We start from the raw sequence: 24,568 nt of genomic DNA on the forward strand, positions 1-24,568 counted from the left end.
GGGTGAAAAATCTAAATCTATTTAATTAATTTTGAATTTAGGCTGTAACACAACAAAATGTGGAATAGGTCAAGGGGTATGAATACTTTCTGAAGTCTCTGTAGCTACTGGCTTGCTGAGTGGGAAGGGTTTTGATCCAGCCCTGCAGCAACACACCTGATGCAGCTAATTAGGGGACTTTGATTAGTTGAATATTCCAATTAGGTGTGTTACTGTAGGGTTTGAACACCTAGTCATTTTCCAGGAGAGTTGGAGAGAACCCTTGTCCAGGTCCATCCATTTAGTCATTGTTGCACTCATAGAAATGGAAGCATTCTAGATTCTAGAATAGTTAGATAGGTAGGTAGGTAGGTAGGTAGGTAGGTAGGTAGGTAGGTAGGTAGGTAGGTAGGTAGGTAGGTAGGTAGGTAGGTAGGTAGGTAATATTTATATGGTTTCACCCACCATGGAACACGACCATGAAATATGTAGCTCTGTTCATTGCAATTCTATAATTTAATAAAAGTGATTGTGTGTATTTCTGGGCCAATGATTGTCCACACATATCACTATGCCTCATGGCTACCTTTTGCATCTGTAAATATCTGATACTTAATGTTCCCTCCGCTTCAGTTTAAGTTGATCCCATAACATTTTCCATACATGAAAGGACCACCGGCAGACCGCATGCAGTGATCACAGTGAGAACCAGGGCAGATCAGTCCATTACCGTCAACACTGATTGGGAAATATTGGAGAGGATAGCAGGGGAGAAAGCAGGTAGCTTTGACTTAAAGAGAAAAGTAAGGCAATATGTTGTTTTATGAAATGGAGATTGTAATGCTAACAATTAGCTCATGCTAGCAGAGTGTCTGTGTTCAGTTTGTGATGTTAGGATTCATGTGGTGTGTTAAGTTTGTGATGTCAGCATTCATGTGGTGTGTTCAGTTTGTGATGTTAGCATTCATGTGGTGTGTTCAGTTTGTGATGTTAGCATTCATGTGGTGTGTTCAGTTTGTGATGTTAGCATTCATGTGGTGTGTTCGGTCTGTAATGTTAGCATTCATGTGGTGTATTCAGTTTGTGATGTTAGCATTAATGTGGTGTGTTCAGTTTGTGAAGTTAGCTTTCATGTGGTGTGTTCAGTTTGTGATGTTAGCATTCATGTGGTGTGTTCAGTTTGTGATGTTAGCATTCATGTGGTGTGTTCAGTTTGTGATGTTAGCATTCATGTGGTGTGTTCGGTATGTAATGTTAGCATTCATGTGGTGTGCTCAGTTTGTGATGTTAGCATTCATGTGGTGTGTTCAGTTTGTGATGTTAGCATTCATGTGGTGTGTTCAGTTTGTGATGTTAGCATTCATGTGGTGTGTTCAGTTTGTGATGTTAGCTTTCATGTGGTGTGTTCAGTTTGTGATGTTAGCATTCCTGTGGTGTGTTCAGTTTGTGTTGTTAGCATTCATGTGGTGTGCTCAGTTTGTGATGTTAGCATTCATGTGGTGTGTTCAGTTTGTGATGTTAGCATTTATGTGGTGTGTTCAGTTTGTGATGTTAGCATTCATGTGGTGTGTTCAGTTTGTTATGTTAGAATTCATGTGGTTTGTTCAGTTTGTAATGTTAGCATTCATGTGGTGTGTTCAGTTTGTGATGTTAGCATTCATGTGGTGTGTTCAGTTTGTGATGTTAGCATTCATGTGGTGTGTTCAGTTTGTGATGTTAGCATTCATATGGTGTGTTCAGTTTGTGATGTTAGCATTCATGTGGTGTGTTCAGTTTGTGATGCTAGCATTCATGTGGTGTGTTCAGTTTGTGATGTTAGCATTTATGTGGTGTGTTCAGTTTGTGATGTTAGCATTCATGTGGTGTGTTCAGTTTGTGATGTTAGCATTCATGTGGTGTGTTCGGTCTGTAATGTTAGCATTCATGTGGTGTGCTCAGTTTGTGATGTTAGCATTCATGTGGTGTGTTCAGTTTGTGATGTTAGCATTCATGTGGTGTGTTCAGTTTGTGATGCTAGCATTCATGTGGTGTGTTCAGTTTGTGATGTTAGCATTCATGTGGTGTGTTCAGTTTGTGATGTTAGCATTTATGTGGTGTGTTCAGTTTGTGATGTTAGCATTCATGTGGTGTGTTCAGTTTGTTATGTTAGAATTCATGTGGTTTGTAATGTTAGCATTCATGTGGTGTGTTCAGTTTGTGATGCTAGCATTCATGTGGTGTGTTCAGTTTGTGATGTTAGCATTTATGTGGTGTGTTCAGTTTGTGATGTTAGCATTCATGTGGTGTGTTCAGTTTGTGATGTTAGCATTCATGTGGTGTGTTCAGTTTGTGATGTTAGAATTCATGTGGTTTGTTCAGTTTGTAATGTTAGCATTCATGTGGTGTGTTCAGTTTGTGATGTTAGCATTCATGTGGTGTGTTCAGTTTGTGATGTTAGCATTCATGTGGTGTGTTCAGTTTGTGATGTTAGCATTCATGTGGTGTGTTCAGTTTGTGATGTTAGCATTCATGTGGTGTGTTCAGTTTGTGATGTTAGCATTCATGTGGTGTGTTCAGGTGCTTTTTCTTAAGTCATGTTTATTATCTAGTTTGATCCATTAACATGAACTGGTTTATACCAGTCTGTAACTAGCCTTGCAAAGTTGCCATACCTAGACACACAGATGAGGTGTGTTGCTTTGATACACCATTAATGTGCCTCTGTGTCAAGAGTCAACACACACACACATAATGATGCACTGTATGGAGGGTTGAAGGGTAGGTTTTGAATTTGGCCTTAGTTATTAGCAATCAGCTTGTTCAGAAGAATCCCCATGAATTGATAAACAGCCAGTCCCCTGGGTGGGTTTATCCTGAGGCACAAACTGTAGGATCAGCTTCACCATTAGGTGTTAACATGCAAAAACGGTCCTTAGATCAGCGGCTAAGGGCAACTCCATTTCTCTCCAGGAAGCCACAGATATAACATCAGTTAACCCAAATCCTAACTTTAACCTTAAAAGATACATATATCAAAACTGACCTTAGATCAGAAATGTCACCCTGCTAAATTGTTTATTATTAATAATAATAATAATAAATAAGCATTCATTTTATTTTCTGTGTGTTTGACCTCCGACCCTGTGCAGGACAAGTCGACCCCGACCCAAGATGACCAGCACTCCTGGGACAGCTTCAAGACCATGACCCCTGAGCTATCCATCGTGCCGGGGGAGCACAAGGACAGGATGGAGCTGCACAACAAGAACACCTGGGACTCCTCGTCTGCCAACACACCTGACACGTCTGAGGGGGACTTCCAGACTGAAGTGTGATGAGACAGAGAAACACACACACACACACACACACACACATAGAGAAACACACACACACACATAGAGAAACACACACACACACACACATAGAGAAACACACACACACACACACATAGAGAAACACACACACACACACACACACACACACACACACACACACACACACACACACACACACACACACACACACACACACACACACACACACACACACACACACATGGAGAAACACACACACATAGAGAAACACACACACACGAAGAAACACACACAAACACACATACAGAAACACACACACACACGAAGAAACACACACACACACACACACACACACACACACACACACACACACACACACACACACACACACACACACACACACACACACACACACACACACACACACACACACACATACACACACACACACATACTGAAACACACACGAAGAAACACACACACACACACATACAGAAACACACACACAATGAAACACACACAGACACGAAGAAACACACACACATACAGAAACAAACACACACATGCAGAAACACACACAGATACAGAAACACACACATACACACACATGCAGAAAGACACATACAGAAATACACACACACACACACATACAGAAACAAACACACACACACATGCAGAAACACACACAGATACAGAAACACACACATACACACACACACACACATGCAGAGAGACACATACAGAAATACACACACACATGCAGAAACACACACACGCAGAAACACACACGCACACACACACACACACACACACACACACACACACACACACACACACACACACACACACACACACACACACACACACACAGAAACACATACACATAGAACTATAGTAGTAATATATTCACACACATAGAAATGCAAAAGCAGGTACATTCAGAATCAGAGAAACACACACAACCACAAACAAACTGGTTCAAGTGCAGACATACAGGTACCAACATGTACATACAGACAGACACACAGCACTCCTCCACACCACTCTTCACACCCTGTGCGTTCTACAGGATTCTATCATTTGTTTACTACTACAGTGGACAAGGACGAAGGAAAGAACTGGTCTCTGCTATATTTTCACACAGACACTTTAAATGAGAGAACAAGGGCGTGAAAACAGACTGGGACTGAGACATTTTTAAATGAACAAAAAAAAAAAAAAAATTCTTGATTTTATTCGCGGTGAAAAAAGGATCCTCTTTCACCTGTTTGATGATTTGAAAAAAAGAAGAATATTTCTGCACCGTTCTGTTCTTTTTATAGAGAAGAAATCTCACTGATGTTTGGCACACTGTTAAACCCCTTAGGCTCCCTCCCTTAATTTCTCCCCTCCTTTCCCATCTAATGGATGACGCAAGCGCTCAGATTTTTCCCCCTTTGTTTTCGGAGGGGTCGGGGAGGGGGCGGTAGGGAGGTGTAGAACGGATCATTGACATGTGCAATCCTCTGCTGTTGCTGCCGTCCAAGTGTCTCACACTCTTCTCTCATCATCCTTTTTCAAAGTCGTGTTTATTTTCCTTTTTGTATTTTTTATGATTTTATGATATCCTTCGTCTTAGTTTTTTTTGTGTTTTGTTTGAACAAAAATATGAGGGACACAAAAAAAAATGTCCAACAGTTTCAATTGTTGTCTCATTGTCTATTCCAATGAAAGTCTCATTTTATTTACATTTTTTCATGCTTGTGCTGCCTTTTTCCTGTGAGAATTTTTCCATGTGGAATTTTACAGAATGATTTATAACACATCTGTGAGCTTGCTTTCTGAGGTAACATGCATGGCATGTTCTCAATGGTACACCTGTGGGAATTGAAAAAAAGAGTATCATCTAGATTCACACACATTTCTGTCTTTCTTTTAACCAGTTTGGTAAAAAAAAAGGCGTTTGACCCTCAAACTCTCACCATATTTTATATACATGGATTACCACCTGGAGTCATTCTGATCCCAACAACAAACTATTGGTAAAATAAACTATTGGTAAAATAAACTATTGGTAAAAGAAACTATTGGTAACAGAAACTATTGGTAAAAGAAACTATTGGTAAAATAAACTATTGGTAAAATAAACTATTGGTAAAAGAAACTATTGGTAAAATAAACTATTTGTAAAATAAACTATTGGTAAAATAAACTATTTGTAAAATAAACTATTGGTAAAATAAACTATTTGTAAAAGAAACTATTGGTAAAAGAAACAAATAATCAAGATCAACTCTATTCTTATAAAAACATAATTAGACATGTAAATAATGTTGTCAAAAAAACTGACTGCTATTTTAGCAAAATGACAGATTACGTACTCTGTAAAACAAAAATATAAGTGTTTCCCTTATATAATGTGAAGCTTTTTTCCAAAGTGCAATCCAATTTAGTTCTAAAAAGCAGATTTGCCATAATTTGATAGTAGTATCATGTAAATTTAACATTTGTTTTATAAATATACATGTTGTCATATTTCTGTGGTAAAATGCCCAAATCCTCAAAGTTACTTCAAACCAAATGCTGTAGAGACCAAAACACCCTAACAACTTGCACATATAGATTGGAGGGTATTATAGGAATTATGGGTTTTGTATAAGTATTTCCTTAGAATTATTATTTTTTCTTCAGGATACACACCAATACAGAACTGTATGTTGTTTCAGAGGGTAGCTGGTTTCTGCATTACAATTCTACCAAGTATTTATACCGATGACAGACTTTTATTAGCTGATATTTGACCTCAACTAAGCATATATCTAAGGTCATTTCAATTTTGTACACAGTCACACACATAGTTCTAATCAGTTATAACCAGTTATAACCATAGGCGAGTACACAAGGTGCTCCATCTCTGCAGGTGATCTGTCTATCATGTCAAGATCACTGATACAGGTGCCCCTCCACCCTCTAGTGGTATGGATAACTTGTTATCATGTCTCCAGAGAAACCTGGTTTAAAATAAATACGTTTTGGAGAATACACACCAATACCGACTCAGATCGTATCTGAGTTCCGTATTGCAGTTTTATCAAGTTTTTATACCATTGGTAGACTTTGTATATCATTGGCAGATTTTTATATGAACAAAGATATGGTAATGTTGGTTTTGTAGTCATACGATAAGTGGTATAGAAAAGTACAGTCTTAGGCGACTATATGGGTAGCTATTTCTCTGTAGATGATCTGTCTAGCTGGTCAAAATTACTGATACAGGTGCCCCTCCACTTCTGGAGGTATGGATAACGTGTGATTATGTCTCCAGAGAAACCTCGATTCAAATCAAAGTATTTTATATCAAATGACGATAGGCGGAATTAGCTGGGGTCAAGTGACCCCAAAGGACTTTCATTTTTTGACAGTCCATATTGATACAGAAACATTAAACAATGATTTAGATTTATTAAGAACAAGTTGACAGACAGAGTCATGAAAATATTGAAGAATTGATTCAAACCATGTTTGGGTTTCATTGATCAAAATGACCCCAGTCGGTAGTTTGAGGGTTAAGGTCTTGAAACATCTGAATCAATTACACAATTAACCAATCAAAGCAGGCTATCTGTCAGGAGGGTGTAGCCTACCTGAAAGTGTTGCTGTAGCATTTCCCCTCTCTCAAGTTGGATCCCAGGTCTTGTTCTAAGTGTATCTCAATTGTTCTTACTCCCACTGCTTTAGAGCGCCGTATTAATCGCTGTCTCGTGCATCCGCTCTCAGCTCCTCAAGAAAACAGGGAAATAAAAAATAAGCTATAGTTTCAGATGTAATGACCAGAAGTGTGTTTACTACTCAGCTTGTCGGTACTTGTCTCTTTTGTGAAAGAAAGAGAGGAAGGAAAACTCAGAACAGATAGATAGTAAGACAACGCAGCCAAAATGTTCCACTTTGGTCAGAAACGCTGACAGGGTTTTGTGGAAAATGCAGAGACGTCTAATATCTAATATATATCCAAAAACATTTTCATTGCATCTCTCTTCTCGCTCTATTGCTCTGTCTGTCTATCTCTCTCTCTCTCTCTCTCTCTCTCTCTCATTCTTTCTCTTTGAAATAGTTTGAATAGTCATATGTACAGGACACACATGGTAGGCCCTATACACCTTCCAACAAATATACAGATCTTACTTGCAGGTTCCCTCTCAATAATGCAACAACAATAAGACATAATAAAATATAAGAATCATAATTATTTCTTATTCCTCAGTCTCCCCTGGATCATGGAAATCCTTATGTAACAATGTAGTCCATTCTATCTGCTCTCACACACACTGGGAGCTCTGGGAGTCACGGCCAAGACCTGAGCTGAATAAACCACAGGGGTGTCAGCAGGAGAGATGGTGAAGAGAGGAGACAGAGAGATGAGAGAGGAGAGTAAAACGGAGGAGAGATGTGAGGGAAACATAAGAAGAGACATAGGGAGTAGAATGAGATTACAAAAAGGGAGATTTAATATATAGTGATCTACATAGGGTCCTGGTCAAAAGTAGTGCACTAATTAGGGAATAGGGTGCCATTTTGGATGTAGACCAATAACCTTTGAGGTGATCTTAAACAGTTAGCTTTCACATTGGAATAAAGGTTCAATAGAAAGTGTTCATTCCATAGCCAACCTTTTGAACCTAGATTGACTAGCTAACTACACACACAAAACACCCCCATCTGACTCATGTTTATATCTATAGCATCTAAATCACTGTTCTCTCCACTCTCCACTCCCTTCACTACCCAGTGAGCACTCACTAGTTGAATCAACGTTGTTTTCATGTCATTTCAATGAAATTCCATTGAACAAACGTGGACTAGACAGACGTTGAATTGACGTCTGAGCCCAGTGAGGGAGTACTGAGGCTTGGTTGGGAAGATCAGGTGATGGTGGTGGTGTTGAAAGGTAGACGTTCTGTAAGGCACATTCTCCAGGGTTAGTCGTCTAACACCTCCTTAGCAGGTCTACTACTATAACTCCAAATTAGACTTGGGCTGTGGAGAGAAGGATGAGAGCGAGAGAGAGAGAAAGAGAGAGAGGAATGAGAGAGAGAGAAATGAGAGAACAAGCTAAAGAGACAATATTAAATTGGTGATGGAAAGTATTATAGACTGTGAGCGAGAGCAAAGGTAGAGACAATGAGCGAGTGGTCGAGGCAGAGAGAGAACTAGAGATGGAGCACAGCGGTGAGTTCTAAGTGTTTATCCAGGGGAATGGCCATTTGTCCTGACATTTTCCGAGGCGGTCCTCAGACCATCTGTCTAAATATCCCTAATGGTACCGTATGGAACATACAGGCAGATGGCAAAACAAGAGAGCAGGCCTGTCTAACCTTTACCGCTAATCAGCTGATATGCAGATCTATGGCTACTGATCTGAGGTCAGTTTTGCAATTCGCCTCCCTAATGGTTTGGGTTAGGGATTTGGGGAGGGTCCCAGATTCCAGATCTGTACCTAAGGGCTAATTCTCTCTGACACGTCATGCAACTGTGAAGGTTTATGATAGATATGCTTCACCTTAGGTCTCTTACGCAGAGGAATGGCTGATGGTATCCTAATCCTTGTCCTGCTAGTCCCAAATACCACAGCCAGGTGGATAAATAAGACTACAGAGACAGGTAAGTGAGTGAGTGATGAATTCACTTCCTGAATTGACAAACTTCTACAGATCCTCACTTTCACTGGTGTTTAAACTGGTCCATGATCATGTGACTGTGCCTAAGTCTACTTCATTCCACCAATCAGAGTCCACTTTGTGATCATCTCTGATCTTTTGAAAGGCAATCTGGGATACCAGAAAACCCATCTGATTGACACAGATATTGACTCCTTTCTCTAACTCTAAAGGGATGTTTTCAGAGAGTTTACTGTTGTATTGGTTTGTTGAAAAGTTTCAGCATATGAAAATACAATCTGGCTATGAGAGCCTAAATCACGAAACGTCAAAGTTGTGAATATTGTAAAGATGTTATGAATTGCACGGATGAGGTATTGAAAGCAATGTGACTTAAATGTGTCTTCATAGTATGTGGTTTGATGCAAGAATATGATGTGTGCTCATTTCTAGATTAATGAGAGTTGTGATAGATGCAAGAAAGAGAAACTATGATCTTGGACTACATGTGCACCTCCAATCTACCATGCTTGAGATGTTGACCTACCTAATCCCACAACCATCAAAACTCTCCCATTGGTGTTACAATGTTGCCCAAAAAAGTCGCTCCTACACTTTCCTCCCTCATTTATGTTTTTTATACATATGATTGTACAAAGTAGTCCTCTAATGTTTTCATAGTGTCTTTTTTATATTAAAATAAATTTTCAAATTGATTCAAGTGTTTCATGTGTATGCCTGGTGTTTTGATACCACTGTCATAGTCCTTCTGTAGCATGGATACCGCTGTCATAGTCCTTCTGTAGCATGGATACCGCTGTCATAGTCCTTCTGTAGCATGGATACCACTGTCATAGTCCTTCTGTAGCATGGATACCACTGTCATAGTCCTTCTGTAGCATGGATACCACTGTCATAGTCCTTCTGTAGCATGGATACCACTGTCATAGTCCTTCTGTATCATGGATACCACTGTCATAGACCTTCTGTAGCATGGATACCACTGTCATAGTCCTTCTGTAGCATGGATACCGCTGTCATAGTCCTTCTGTAGCATGGATACCACTGTCATAGACCTTCTGTAGCATGGATACCGCTGTCATAGTCCTTCTGTAGCATGGATACCACTGTCATAGTCCTTCTGTAGCATGGATACCGCTGTCATAGTCCTTCTGTAGCATGGATACCACTGTCATAGACCTTCTGTAGCATGGATACCACTGTCATAGTCCTTCTGTAGCATGGATACCACTGTCATATTCCTTCTGTAGCATGGATACCACTGTCATAGACCTTCTGTAGCATGGATACCACTGTCATCGTCGTTCTGTAGCATGGATACCACTGTCATAGTCCTTCTGTAGCATGGATACCACTGTCATAGACCTTCTGTAGCATGGATACCGCTGTCATAGTCCTTCTGTAGCATGGATACCACTGTCATAGACCTTCTGTAGCATGGATACCACTGTCATAGTCCTTCTGTAGCATGGATACCGCTGTCATAGACCTTCTGTAGCATGGATACCACTGTCATAGTCCTTCTGTAGCATGGATACCACTGTCATAGTCCTTCTGTAGTATGGGTACCACTGTCATAGACCTTCTGTAGCATGGATACCACTGTCATCGTCGTTCTGTAGCATGGATACCACTGTCATCGTCGTTCTGTAGCATGGATACCACTGTCATCGTCGTTCTGTAGCATGGATACCACTGTCATCATCGCTCTGTAGCATGGATACCGCTGTCATAGACCTTCTGTAGCATGGATACCACTGTCATCGTCGTTCTGTAGCATGGATACCACTGTCATCGTCGTTCTGTAGCATGGATACCACTGTCATCGTCGTTCTGTAGCATGGATACCACTGTCATATCGTTCTGTAGCATGGATACCACTGTCATAGTCCTTCTGTAGCATGGATACCACTGTCATAGTCCTTCTGTTGCATGGATACCACTGTCACAGACCTTCTGTATCATGTATACCACTGTCATATACATTCTGTAGCATGGATACCACTGTCACAGACCTTCTGTATCATGGATACCACTGTCATATACGTTCTGTAGCATGGACACCACTGTCATAGACCTTCTGTAGCATGGATACCACTGTCATAGTCCTTCTGTAGCATGGATACCACTGTCATAGACCTTCTGTAGCATGGATACCACTGTCATAGTCCTTCTGTAGCATGGATACCACTGTCATAGTCCTTCTGTAGCATGGATACCACTGTCATAGTCCTTCTGTAGCATGGATACCACTGTCATAGTCCTTCTGTAGCATGGATACCACTGTCATAGTCCTTCTGTAGCATGGATACCACTGTCATAGTCCTTCTGTAGCATGGATACCACTGTCATAGTCCTTCTGTAGCATGGATACCACTGTCATAGTCCTTCTGTAGCATGGATACCGCTGTCATAGTCCTTCTGTATCATGGATACCACTGTCATAGACCTTCTGTAGCATGGATACCACTGTCATAGTCCTTCTGTAGCATGGATACCACTGTCATAGTCCTTCTGTATCATGGATACCACTGTCATAGACCTTCTGTAGCATGGATACCACTGTCATAGTCCTTCTGTAGCATGGATACCACTGTCATAGTCCTTCTGTAGCATGGATACCACTGTCATAGTCCTTCTGTATCATGGATACCACTGTCATATACGTTCTGTAGCATGGATACCACTGTCATAGACCTTCTGTAGCATGGATACCGCTGTCATAGACCTTCTGTCATGGATACCACTGTCATCGTCGTTCTGTAGCATGGATACCACTGTCATCGTCGTTCTGTTGCATGGATACCACTGTCACAGACCTTCTGTATCATGGATACCACTGTCATATACGTTCTGTAGCATGGATACCACTGTCATAGACCTTCTGTAGCATGGATACCACTGTCATAGTCCTTCTGTAGCATGGATACCACTGTCATAGTCCTTCTGTAGCATGGATACCACTGTCATAGACCTTCTGTAGCATGGATACCACTGTCATAGTCCTTCTGTAGCATGGATACCACTGTCATAGACCTTCTGTAGCATGGATACCACTGTCATAGTCCTTCTGTAGCATGGATACCACTGTCATAGTCCTTCTGTAGCATGGATACCACTGTCATATTCCTTCTGTAGTATGGATACCACTGTCATAGACCTTCTGTAGCATGGATACCACTGTCATCGTCGTTCTGTAGCATGGATACCACTGTCATAGTCCTTCTGTAGCATGGATACCACTGTCATAGACCTTCTGTAGCATGGATACCGCTGTCATAGTCCTTCTGTAGCATGGATACCACTGTCATAGACCTTCTGTAGCATGGATACCACTGTCATAGTCCTTCTGTAGCATGGATACCGCTGTCATAGACCTTCTGTAGCATGGATACCACTGTCATAGTCCTTCTGTAGCATGGATACCACTGTCATAGTCCTTCTGTAGTATGGGTACCACTGTCATAGACCTTCTGTAGCATGGATACCACTGTCATCGTCGTTCTGTAGCATGGATACCACTGTCATCGTCGTTCTGTAGCATGGATACCACTGTCATCGTCGTTCTGTAGCATGGATACCACTGTCATCGTCGTTCTGTAGCATGGATACCGCTGTCATAGACCTTCTGTAGCATGGATACCACTGTCATCGTCGTTCTGTAGCATGGATACCACTGTCATCGTCGTTCTGTAGCATGGATACCACTGTCATCGTCGTTCTGTAGCATGGATACCACTGTCATCGTCGTTCTGTAGCATGGATACCACTGTCATCGTCGTTCTGTAGCATGGATACCACTGTCATAGTCCTTCTGTAGCATGGATACCACTGTCATAGTCCTTCTGTAGCATGGATACCACTGTCATAGTCCTTCTGTTGCATGGATACCACTGTCACAGACCTTCTGTATCATGGATACCACTGTCATATACCTTCTGTAGCATGGACACCACTGTCATAGACCTTCTGTAGCATGGATACCACTGTCATAGTCCTTCTGTAGCATGGATACCACTGTCATAGACCTTCTGTAGCATGGATACCACTGTCATAGTCCTTCTGTAGCATGGATACCACTGTCATAGTCCTTCTGTAGCATGGATACCACTGTCATAGTCCTTCTGTTGCATGGATACCACTGTCACAGACCTTCTGTATCATGGATACCACTGTCATATACGTTCTGTAGCATGGACACCACTGTCATAGACCTTCTGTAGCATGGATACCACTGTCATAGTCCTTCTGTAGCATGGATACCACTGTCATAGTCCTTCTGTAGCATGGATACCACTGTCATAGTCCTTCTGTAGCATGGATACCACTGTCATAGTCCTTCTGTAGCATGGATACCACTGTCATAGTCCTTCTGTAGCATGGATACCACTGTCATAGACCTTCTGTAGCATGGATACCACTGTCATAGTCCTTCTGTAGCATGGATACCACTGTCATAGACCTTCTGTAGCATGGATACCACTGTCATAGTCCTTCTGTAGCATGGATACCACTGTCATAGTCCTTCTGTAGCATGGATACCACTGTCATAGTCCTTCTGTAGCATGGATACCACTGTCATAGACCTTCTGTAGCATGGATACCACTGTCATCGTCGTTCTGTAGCATGGATACCACTGTCATAGTCCTTCTGTAGCATGGATACCACTGTCATAGACCTTCTGTAGCATGGATACCGGGGTCATAGTCCTTCTGTAGCATGGATACCACTGTCATAGACCTTCTGTAGCATGGATACCACTGTCATAGTCCTTCTGTAGCATGGATACCGCTGTCATAGACCTTCTGTAGCATGGATACCACTGTCATAGTCCTTCTGTAGCATGGATACCACTGTCATAGTCCTTCTGTAGTATGGGTACCACTGTCATAGACCTTCTGTAGCATGGATACCACTGTCATCGTCGTTCTGTAGCATGGATACCACTGTCATCGTCGTTCTGTAGCATGGATACCACTGTCATCGTCGTTCTGTAGCATGGATACCACTGTCATCATCGCTCTGTAGCATGGATACCGCTGTCATAGACCTTCTGTAGCATGGATACCACTGTCATCGTCGTTCTGTAGCATGGATACCACTGTCATCGCCGTTCTGTAGCATGGATACCACTGTCATCGTCGTTCTGTAGCATGGATACCACTGTCATCGTCGTTCTGTAGCATGGATACCACTGTCATCGTCGTTCTGTAGCATGGATACCACTGTCATAGTCCTTCTGTAGCATGGATACCACTGTCATAGTCCTTCTGTTGCATGGATACCACTGTCACAGACCTTCTGTATCATGTATACCACTGTCATATACATTCTGTAGCATGGATACCACTGTCACAGACCTTCTGTATCATGGATACCACTGTCATATACGTTCTGTAGCATGGACACCACTGTCATAGACCTTCTGTAGCATGGATACCACTGTCATAGTCCTTCTGTAGCATGGATACCACTGTCATAGACCTTCTGTAGCATGGATACCACTGTCATAGTCCTTCTGTAGCATGGATACCACTGTCATAGTCCTTCTGTAGCATGGATACCACTGTCATAGTCCTTCTGTAGCATGGATACCACTGTCATAGTCCTTCTGTAGCATGGATACCACTGTCATAGTCCTTCTGTAGCATGGATACCACTGTCATAGTCCTTCTGTAGCATGGATACCACTGTCATAGTCCTTCTGTAGCATGGATACCACTGTCATAGTCCTTCTGTAGCATGGATACCGCTGTCATAGTCCTTCTGTAGCATGGATACCACTGTCATAGACCTTCTGTAGCATGGATACCACTGTCATAGTCCTTCTGTAGCATGGATACCGCTGTCATAGTCCTTCTGTAGCATGGATACCACTGTCATAGTCCTTCTGTAGCATGGATACCGCTGTCATAGTCCTTCTGTAGCATGGATACCACTGTCATAGTCCTTCTGTAGCATGGATACCGCTGTCATAGTCCTTCTGTAGCATGGATACCACTGTCATAGACCTTCTGTAGCATGGATACCGCTGTCATAGTCCTTCTGTAGCATGGATACCGCTGTCATAGACCTTCTGTAGCATGGATACCACTGTCATCGTCGTTCTGTAGCATGGATACCACTGTCATCGTCGTTCTGTAGCATGGATACCACTGTCACAGACCTTCTGTATCATGGATACCACTGTCATATACGTTCTGTAGCATGGATACCACTGTCATAGACCTTCTGTAGCATGGATACCACTGTCATAGTCCTTCTGTAGCATGGATACCACTGTCATAGTCCTTCTGTAGCATGGATACCACTGTCATAGACCTTCTGTAGCATGGATACCACTGTCATAGTCCTTCTGTAGCATGGATACCACTGTCATAGACCTTCTGTAGCATGGATACCACTGTCATAGTCCTTCTGTAGCATGGATACCACTGTCATAGTCCTTCTGTAGCATGGATACCACTGTCATAGTCCTTCTGTAGCATGGATACCACTGTCATAGACCTTCTGTAGCATGGATACCACTGTCATAGTCCTTCTGTAGCATGGATACCACTGTCATAGTCCTTCTGTAGCATGGATACCACTGTCATAGACCTTCTGTAGCATGGATACCGCTGTCATAGTCCTTCTGTAGCATGGATACCACTGTCATAGACCTTCTGTAGCATGGATACCACTGTCATAGTCCTTCTGTAGCATGGATACCGCTGTCATAGACCTTCTGTAGCATGGATACCACTGTCATAGTCCTTCTGTAGCATGGATACCACTGTCATAGTCCTTCTGTAGTATGGGTACCACTGTCATAGACCTTCTGTAGCATGGATACCACTGTCATCGTCGTTCTGTAGCATGGATACCACTGTCATCGTCGTTCTGTAGCATGGATACCACTGTCATCGTCGTTCTGTAGCATGGATACCACTGTCATCGTCCTTCTGTAGCATGGATACCACTGTCATAGACCTTCTGTAGCATGGATACCACTGTCATCGTCGTTCTGTAGCATGGATACCACTGTCATCGTCGTTCTGTAGCATGGATACCACTGTCATCGTCGTTCTGTAGCATGGATACCACTGTCATCGTCGTTCTGTAGCATGGATACCACTGTCATCGTCGTTCTGTAGCATGGATACCACTGTCATCGTCGTTCTGTAGCATGGATACCACTGTCATCGTCGTTCTGTAGCATGGATACCACTGTCATCGTCGTTCTGTAGCATGGATACCACTGTCATAGTCCTTCTGTAGCATGGATACCACTGTCATAGTCCTTCTGTTGCATGGATACCACTGTCACAGACCTTCTGTATCATGGATACCACTGTCATATACGTTCTGTAGCATGGACACCACTGTCATAGACCTTCTGTAGCATGGATACCACTGTCATAGTCCTTCTGTAGCATGGATACCACTGTCATAGTCCTTCTGTTGCATGGATACCACTGTCATAGTCCTTCTGTAGCATGGATACCACTGTCATAGTCCTTCTGTAGCATGGATACCACTGTCATAGTCCTTCTGTATCATGGATACCACTGTCATATACGTTCTGTAGCATGGATACCACTGTCATAGTCCTTCTGTAGCATGGATACCACTGTCATAGTCCTTCTGTTGCATGGATACCACTGTCACAGACCTTCTGTATCATGGATACCACTGTCATATACGTTCTGTAGCATGGACACCACTGTCATAGACCTTCTGTAGCATGGATACCACTGTCATAGTCCTTCTGTAGCATGGATACCACTGTCATAGACCTTCTGTAGCATGGATACCACTGTCATAGTCCTTCTGTTGCATGGATACCACTGTCACAGACCTTCTGTATCATGGATACCACTGTCATCTACGTTCTGTAGCATGGATACCGCTGTCATAGACCTTCTGTAGCATGGATACCACTGTCATAGTCCTTCTGTAGCATGGATACCACTGTCATAGTCCTTCTGTTGCATGGATACCACTGTCACAGACCTTCTGTATCATGGATACCACTGTCATATACGTTCTGTAGCATGGATACCACTGTCATAGTCCTTCTGTAGCATGGATACCACTGTCATAGACCTTCTGTAGCATGGATACCACTGTCATAGTCCTTCTGTAGCATGGATACCACTGTCATAGTCCTTCTGTAGCATGGATACCACTGTCATATACCTTCTGTAGCATGGATACCACTGTCATAGTCCTTCTGTAGCATGGATACCACTGTCATAGTCCTTCTGTAGCATGGATACCACTGTCATAGTCCTTCTGTAGCATGGATACCACTGTCATAGACCTTCTGTAGTATGGATACCAGTGTATTTCTGCTCTCTTGCCAGGTTACTGATGGATATACACTGAGGGTAAAAAACAATTTCTTTTCATGACATTCCGTGACATTCACAAGGTGAATCCAGGTTAAACCTATGATCTCTTATTGGTGTCACTTCTTAAATCCACTTCAATCAGTGTAGATGAAGGGAAGGTTACAGGTTAAAGAAGGATTTTTAAGCCTGAAACAATTGAGACATGGATTGTGTATGTGTGCCATTCAGAGGGTGAATGAGTAAGAGAAAATATTTAAGCGTATTTGAACGGGGTATGGTAGTAGGTGCCAGGGCGCAGCGGTTTGAGTTTGTCAAGAACTGCAATGCTGCCTGGTTTATCACGCTCAACAGTTTCCTGTGTGGATCAAGAATAATCCACCACCCAAAGGACATCCAGCCAACTTGACACAACTGTGGGAAGCATTGGAGAGTCCATTCCCTGACTAATTGAAGCTATTCTTGTAACGGCATTCTTCGTTTGTTGAAAGAAAGTCGGACCGAAATGCAGCGTGGTGGTTACTCATGACTTTAATGAAAAAAGTGACACACGAAATAACTAATAAATACAAAAACAACAAACGGAATGTGAAACCTATTACAGCCTATCTGGTGAACACTACACAGAGACAGGAACAATCACCCACGAAATACACAGTGAAACCCCGGCTACCTAAATACGGTTCCCAATCAGAGACAACAAGAATCACCTGACTCTGATTGAGAACCGCCTCAGGCAGCCAAGCCTATACAACACCCCTACTCAGCCGCAATCCCAAATACTACAAACCACAATACGAAAATACAATAACATAAACCCATTTCACACCCTGGCCTGACCAAATAATATAACGAAAACACAAAATACAATGACCAAGGCGTGACAGAACCCCCCCCTAAGGTGCGGACTCCCGGACGCACCTCAAAACCATAGGGAGGGTCCGGGTGGGCGTCTGTCCATGGTGGCGGTTCCGGTTCGGGACGTGGACCCCACTCCATTAATGTCCTAGTTCCTCCCCTTCGCGTCCTGGGATAATCCACCCTTGACGCCGACCATGGCCTAATAGTCCTCACCCAGAACCCCACTGAACTGAGGATCAGCTCGTGACTGAGGGGCAGCTCGGGACTGAGGGGCAGCTCGGGACTAAGGGGCAGCTCGGGACTGAGGGACAGCTCGGGACTGAGGGACAGCTCGGGACTGAGGGGCAGCTCGGGACTGAGGGGCAGCTCGGGACTGAGGGGCAGCTCGGGACTAAGGGGCAGCTCGGGACTGAGGGACAGCTCGGGACTGAGGGACAGCTCGGGACTGAGGGGCAGCTCGGGACTGAGGGGCAGCTCGGGACTGAGGGGCAGCTCGGGACTGAGGCAGCTCGGGACTGAGGGGAAGCTCGGGACTGAGGGGCAGCTCGAGACTGAGGGGCAGCCCGGGACTGAGGGGCAGCCCGGAACTGAGGGGAAGCCCAGTACTGAGAGAAAGCCCAGTACTGAGAGGAAGCCCAGTACTGAGAGGAAGCACAGTACTGAGATGAAGCTCAGGCAGGTAGTAGGCTCCGGTAGATCCTGGCTGGCTGGCGGATCTGGAAGATTCTGGTTGACTAGCAGATCTGGAAGAGACTGGTTGACTGGCAGATCTGGAAGAGACTGGTTGACTGCTGCCAGTCTGAAATCCAGACAGAGTTAGGATATCAAAGTTGGAAATGTTATTAATCAGCAACCCGCAATCAGAATGACTCTTAGTATAATGGAAATTGATGGAAAATGACACTGCCTAAACCATTTAAAACTGGAATAACCATTTCAGTAACGGGTGCAATACGTCTAACTAACTGATTGGATTAGGTTAGATAAATGTGCATGCAAAAACACAGATATTAGAAACAATCCTAAAAATTAAACCCGCAGTAGAGCATAATGGGAAATATGATAATGTGGTTATGGTTTTGATTGGACTGTTTTGCTTTCCACAATGTAAAACAATTAGTCTGGTTGTTTGTTAACACCAACACTGTTTTTTTTTACACCACTGAGTGGTAATTCCACTCTAGAAGCAAGGCATGTTAGACTTTGTATTGCGATTTGGTCTCTAATTTCATTATGATGAATCAATAACAACAAAGTGACAACAAAGAAATAAATTGCAACAAGAAGTTTGTTAAAGAGTTTTGATCAGAGATACCCTGTGGACTTGTGTTTGTGCATCGCCACTGAGCTGAGTGAGAGGATACGACACAGTGCACACGCCTCATACACCCATTGCCTGCTCCCAGAGGCTTGTGGGTAATTAAGTGAGAGCGCAGACGGGTCCGCCCATGTGGCGACCATAGGTCCCCTCGGGAGAGGCCACTGAGATGAGAGTTGAGAGGTAGAAAGGGAACGAGAGCGGAAGGACTTAAAGGAGGACAGTAAGTGATGGAGGGAGGACAGAAAGAGAAAGGGGCGGGTTACATAGAGAGATAACCCATTTGAGACAGAGAGAAAAAGTAGGAACAATTTTAGAAGCACTACGGAAAAGAAGAAGAATACTTTATTGACACATTTTTCTCGTAGTCTACGGGAATTCGAGTTCTCCCAGAGGTTTGTGGGTAATGAACTCAGAGTTACCGACGTGTCCGCCTGTGTGGCGGCCTTGTCACCCAGGGAGAGACCACTCTGCATTGAGAGTTCACACAGGAAGGGAGAGAAGAAGAGTGGGAGGGAGTAAGATGACAGAGAAAAGGACAAACATTTCAAAGACTAAAAGGTTAAGAGAGTAAGAAAATCAAAGAGGGAGAGAGAAGTAAGGACAAGAACGAATGGAAAAATTGAGAAAGCAAGGAGACAGAGAGGGAATGGGGCGAGAGAATGACTAACAAAGACAGAAGGTAGAGAGAAGAGCAGCCCAAGTGAGAGAAACAGAGAGGGAGAGATCTAGCTGTGGGACATCACAAAAAAACATTGAGAGGCGAGAACAGAGACAATTCGAGGTAGTCAGAGTCGGGCCAAGGGAAAGGGAACAGGGAAAATCCATTGTGTTGATGCTGGTGTCATGTTTCCCTGTCCTAAAACTCCCTGCTCTGTGGCCAACAGACGGTTCAGTCCCCCAGGCTCTCCAATCCAGTCTGGCAGAGAAACACACAGAACAAAAGTGATGGATGGAACCGCACGACAGGAGAAGGGAGGAACGTAGTTGTAGATTTACTTAAAGGTCAGATGAAAACAGGTGTGATTTCATTACAACTACAGGTCTTGAACTTGTGGAGAGTTGTCCATTCAGTTGATATACTGTAATTGAATGTAATCAAGTCTTACAATGCATTACAGGGTGTTATAATACACTGTAAACTTAATAGATGCATTTTAGACACAGGTTGTTCAAGAACAGTGTTACCACCACAAGCGCCCTGCAGATTTTGCCTAGCTCTAGTTATGAATGCACTTATAACAGTCCTAAAGTATTTTATTAACAGTAGTTGTACATACTTTATGATATGAAGCGTGACCAGGTAACTCAGTTTCCTCCTCCATACCATTATGGATCAGATCCCCCTAAGTGCCTCTCTATGGCACTCTAAAGGATGGCTCCAGCCTTTGGCATTGGCAGGGACAGGAGAGTGATTGGATCTGGGCAACTTCCCTGTCACAATGGCATCGGAATCCTATTTATCAGAAAGCGCTTCCGTTGCGCTTCATCAACATTCTAGTTCCACTGATCCGTAGAGGGGTCCACTGCAGAGACCCCAGTGGAACACTGGAGTGAAAATCTAAGCACCGGAGCGAGCAATTGTTGCTCTAGACAATAGTTTGTGGCGGAGCCTTCCAAGCACTATGGAGTGCTTGGCACAGTGCAGGAGTGTCGTGGGGAGATTCAAGGACTCAAAGTAGCTGGGATGAACCTCACTTAAGCTATCACACATGCACCTGCCTCCAAACACACACATGACCATATGCACATTATTATCCTACCCAAGCATTGTAGAAACCACAAATTGTCCATTAAGACAATTATTTCGTATCCCTATCACTGGTGTGACTGCTTTAAAGTGCTGTAATGGGAGAGTCAACATGACTGCTTCTGGCCCTGCTCAGGCTTTTTCACTAGTGTCAAGTGTTTCCCACCTTCCATGGATGTCTGAGAAGGAGGGGGTGAGGAGGTGCAATGTTCCCCAGCGGAGGTGCCTCGTAACTGGGGTAATGCGACAGCACACGCAGCCTCTCTCTTCAGCACCAGCTTCCTAGTGACAGCTGACCAGGCGCGAGAGCTCCAGATGAGCCACTTCAAACGCTGTCTCTCGACGTATGTTAAAGTTACATCGTTTGCTGTTTCTCACACAAACACACAGGTGGCTTTCTGCTGGATTAGGATTTTTCACATCCAAATGAACTGGAAATTAGACCCTGGGTGTGATGTGATTCCCAGTAGGTGCTTTCATGGATGTGACCTTTGTCCAATGGAAGGAGTGGAAGATATGAACATTTGACACTGTGATGCTGGGTGGTAACATGGACAGCCCTGTCAAACCCCTTTTTTGTCTCACACCTTTTTCAACTAGGGAAGATCTTGTGATCTTTGCCAATGATGTGCAGTAACTCGAGTTTTACTAGCATGTGTTTCTGCGAGACACAGATCCAGGGCTAAGCCTCAGATTGTGGGAGGACGTTTGTTTCAAACAAACACACGAGTGAATTATTTTCATGTCACATTAATTTGCCCATCCTATCTCCCTCCACCACTCTCTCTTTTTTAACTGGGCATCCTTTCCCTCTAACTCATTGTTTCTGTCCATTTCTCTATATCTCTATTTCTGTTTCTGTCCATTCCTTTCTATATCTCTCTGTTTCTGACAATGTATCTATATCTCTACCTATCTCTGTTTCTGTCCATTTTTATATATCTCAATCTCTGTTTCTGTTTCTGTCCATTTCTCTATATCTCTATCACTTGTTCTGTCCATTTCTCTATATCTCTATTTCTGTTTCTGTCCATTCCTTTCTATCTCTCTCTGTTTCCATCTATTTCCATATATCTCTACCTATGACTGTTTCTGTGCATTTCCCTATATCTCTACCTTTTCTATCTTTCTTTGTTTCTGTCCATTTCCCTATTTCTATCTCTGTTTATGTCCATTCATCTATATCTCTAAGTATTATTACTGGCGACTAAGATACAAAATATTATTTACTGGTTTTGCACCGCAGAAACAAAAAAAAAAAAAAAAGCCAACTCCTGTTTCTCCTCCTCTTTGTCAGCCTTACTCACATTGCCTTTGATTCCCTGTTTGCCTGCAGAAGGATTTTATTGGACTGGAAATCGATCAATCATTGGCTCAAAAATATGATAATGTTCCTAAAATTAGAAAAATTAAGTATCTTATTTGAGGGTCAACCAACTCATTTTATTCCACCTGGGACCCAATGGTATGCAGTTTTGAACAGCTCCAAACACTTCCTGCAGATTAGTACTCTTGGCCCCACCCCCAACCCCAACCCTTGAGATTACTGCTATAGGCCTATAGGATCATCTAAACACCTGAAATTGTTAGGCTATTACATTTTTGCTTGAATAGAATTAACATTGTTGTAAACTTGTATATTGTTTTCTGATATGTAACTCAATGACTTTGCCTTTCTTTGTAAATGTGTTTGAATGCATTCTGTGGGAGGTCAAAAGGGGAAAACAAGGGGGGAAATGTACAATGTCTTTACGTTTTATCTTTCATTCATTGTGAATATAATATTTCATAAAAAACAGAGATAAAGATATAGGGAAATGGACAGAAACAGAGACAGAGATATAGCGAAATGGACAGAAACAGAGATAGAGATATAGAGAAATTGACAGAAACAGAGATAGAGATATAGAGAATTGGACAGAAAGAAAGATAGAGATAATGGTCAGAAAGAGATATAGAGAAATGGACAGAAAGAGAGATAGAGAGAGAGAAATGGACAGAAACAGAACTAGAGAAATAGAGAAATGGACAGAAATAGAGATAGAGCTATAGAGAAATGGACAGAAACAGAGATAGATAAAGGAAAGGCTAGTCCTCCATGGGTTTTATCTCTCAGGAGTAATGCTTAACATAGTCTTGGATTCCCACTGCCCCATAGAAAAAAATATATATAAGCTTATCCACTAAAGTGGAACAAAAACTTTGGTAAAAAAAGAGGGAGACAGTGAAACAAGTACAGAAATCTGATCAATACATTAAACTTGTTACAATTCACTTTACCAGCTAAAATAAAATGCAGAATACTCCATCTCTGAAAGTCCAGTTTAAGTTTGATAATCAAGGGAGTAAAGTTCTCATTGTGGAGGGAAGAGAAGGTAGGGGTGATAATGATCCCTAAATATTTAAAGCCAGACTTGAACATACAAAATGCCTCACAGCTGATCCCTCGAATTCACAACACCTTGGATATTTTAACAGTTAGTCTACTGAAAATACAAGTGTTATACACCATTCTTTAGCTTAGGATCTTGGTAATTGAACAGCTTTGTTTGATTTACAAAAGGCTTTACGGCAAAAGCATTTGATCATCTGAGGACAGCGCCTCACCCACTTCCTGCATTAACATGAATTCATAACCTGCACAGGTGTCACAAAACTCAAACATTGCGATAAAATAAATCACTTACCTTTGAAGACCTTCATCTTTTTACAATCCAAAAGGGTCCCGGTTACACAATGAATGGTCGTTTTGTTCGATAAAGTCCTTCTTTATATCCCAAAAATGTTTGTTTATTTGGCGCGTTTGATTCAGAAATCGACCTGTTCCAACTCGCCCAACATGCCTGCAAATGAATCTAAAAAGTTACCTGTAAACTTCGTCAAAACTATTTAAACAATGTTTCTAATCCAACCTCAAGTAACCTAATATGTAAATAATCGATCAAATTTAAGACAGTTTATTCTGTGTTCAATACCAGAGAAAAATAATGATTCACGCGTGCCAAAAGACTAGTGTCCCTCTGAGGGATAATTCAAAAGAATAGGAATACTTCTTAATTTTTCAAAAAACAAGCATGAAACTATTTCTAACGACTGTTGACATCTAGTGGAAGCCAGAGGAACTGCAATCTGGGTCCTAATTATTAGATTTTTCCATAGAAAAGCCAAATGACCTCAAAAAATTGTCCTCTGGGTTGCACCTGCCAAATCAGTTCTGTTATACTCACAGACATTATTCTAACAGTTTTTAGAAACTTTAGAGTGTTTTCTATCCAATACTGCCATGCATATGCATATCCTAGCTTCCGGGCCTGAGTAACAGGTAGTTTACTTTGGGCACCTCAGTCATCCAAACTTCCAAATACTGCCCCCTTGCCTT

General features: G+C 42.4%; 1 protein-coding gene across 5 annotated transcripts in view; it reads left to right on the forward strand.

The window, feature by feature from the left end:
• LOC118397634 (adhesion G protein-coupled receptor B2-like) overlaps positions 1–9,617 on the forward strand; it is a 565,880-nt gene extending 556,263 nt beyond the window's left edge. For all 5 annotated transcript variants that reach the window (XM_052469740.1, XM_052469742.1, XM_052469741.1 and 2 more), the window contains one exon: positions 3,108–9,617. In XM_052469740.1, coding sequence (XP_052325700.1) covers positions 3,108–3,293 — 186 coding nt within the window. In that variant the 3' untranslated portion in view covers positions 3,294–9,617. The remainder of the gene's footprint in view (positions 1–3,107) is intronic.
• Positions 9,618–24,568: the final 14,951 nt, after the last annotated feature.

Source organism: Oncorhynchus keta, chromosome 19, assembly GCF_023373465.1.
Source record: "Oncorhynchus keta strain PuntledgeMale-10-30-2019 chromosome 19, Oket_V2, whole genome shotgun sequence".
Taxonomy (NCBI): Eukaryota; Metazoa; Chordata; class Actinopteri; order Salmoniformes; family Salmonidae; genus Oncorhynchus; species Oncorhynchus keta.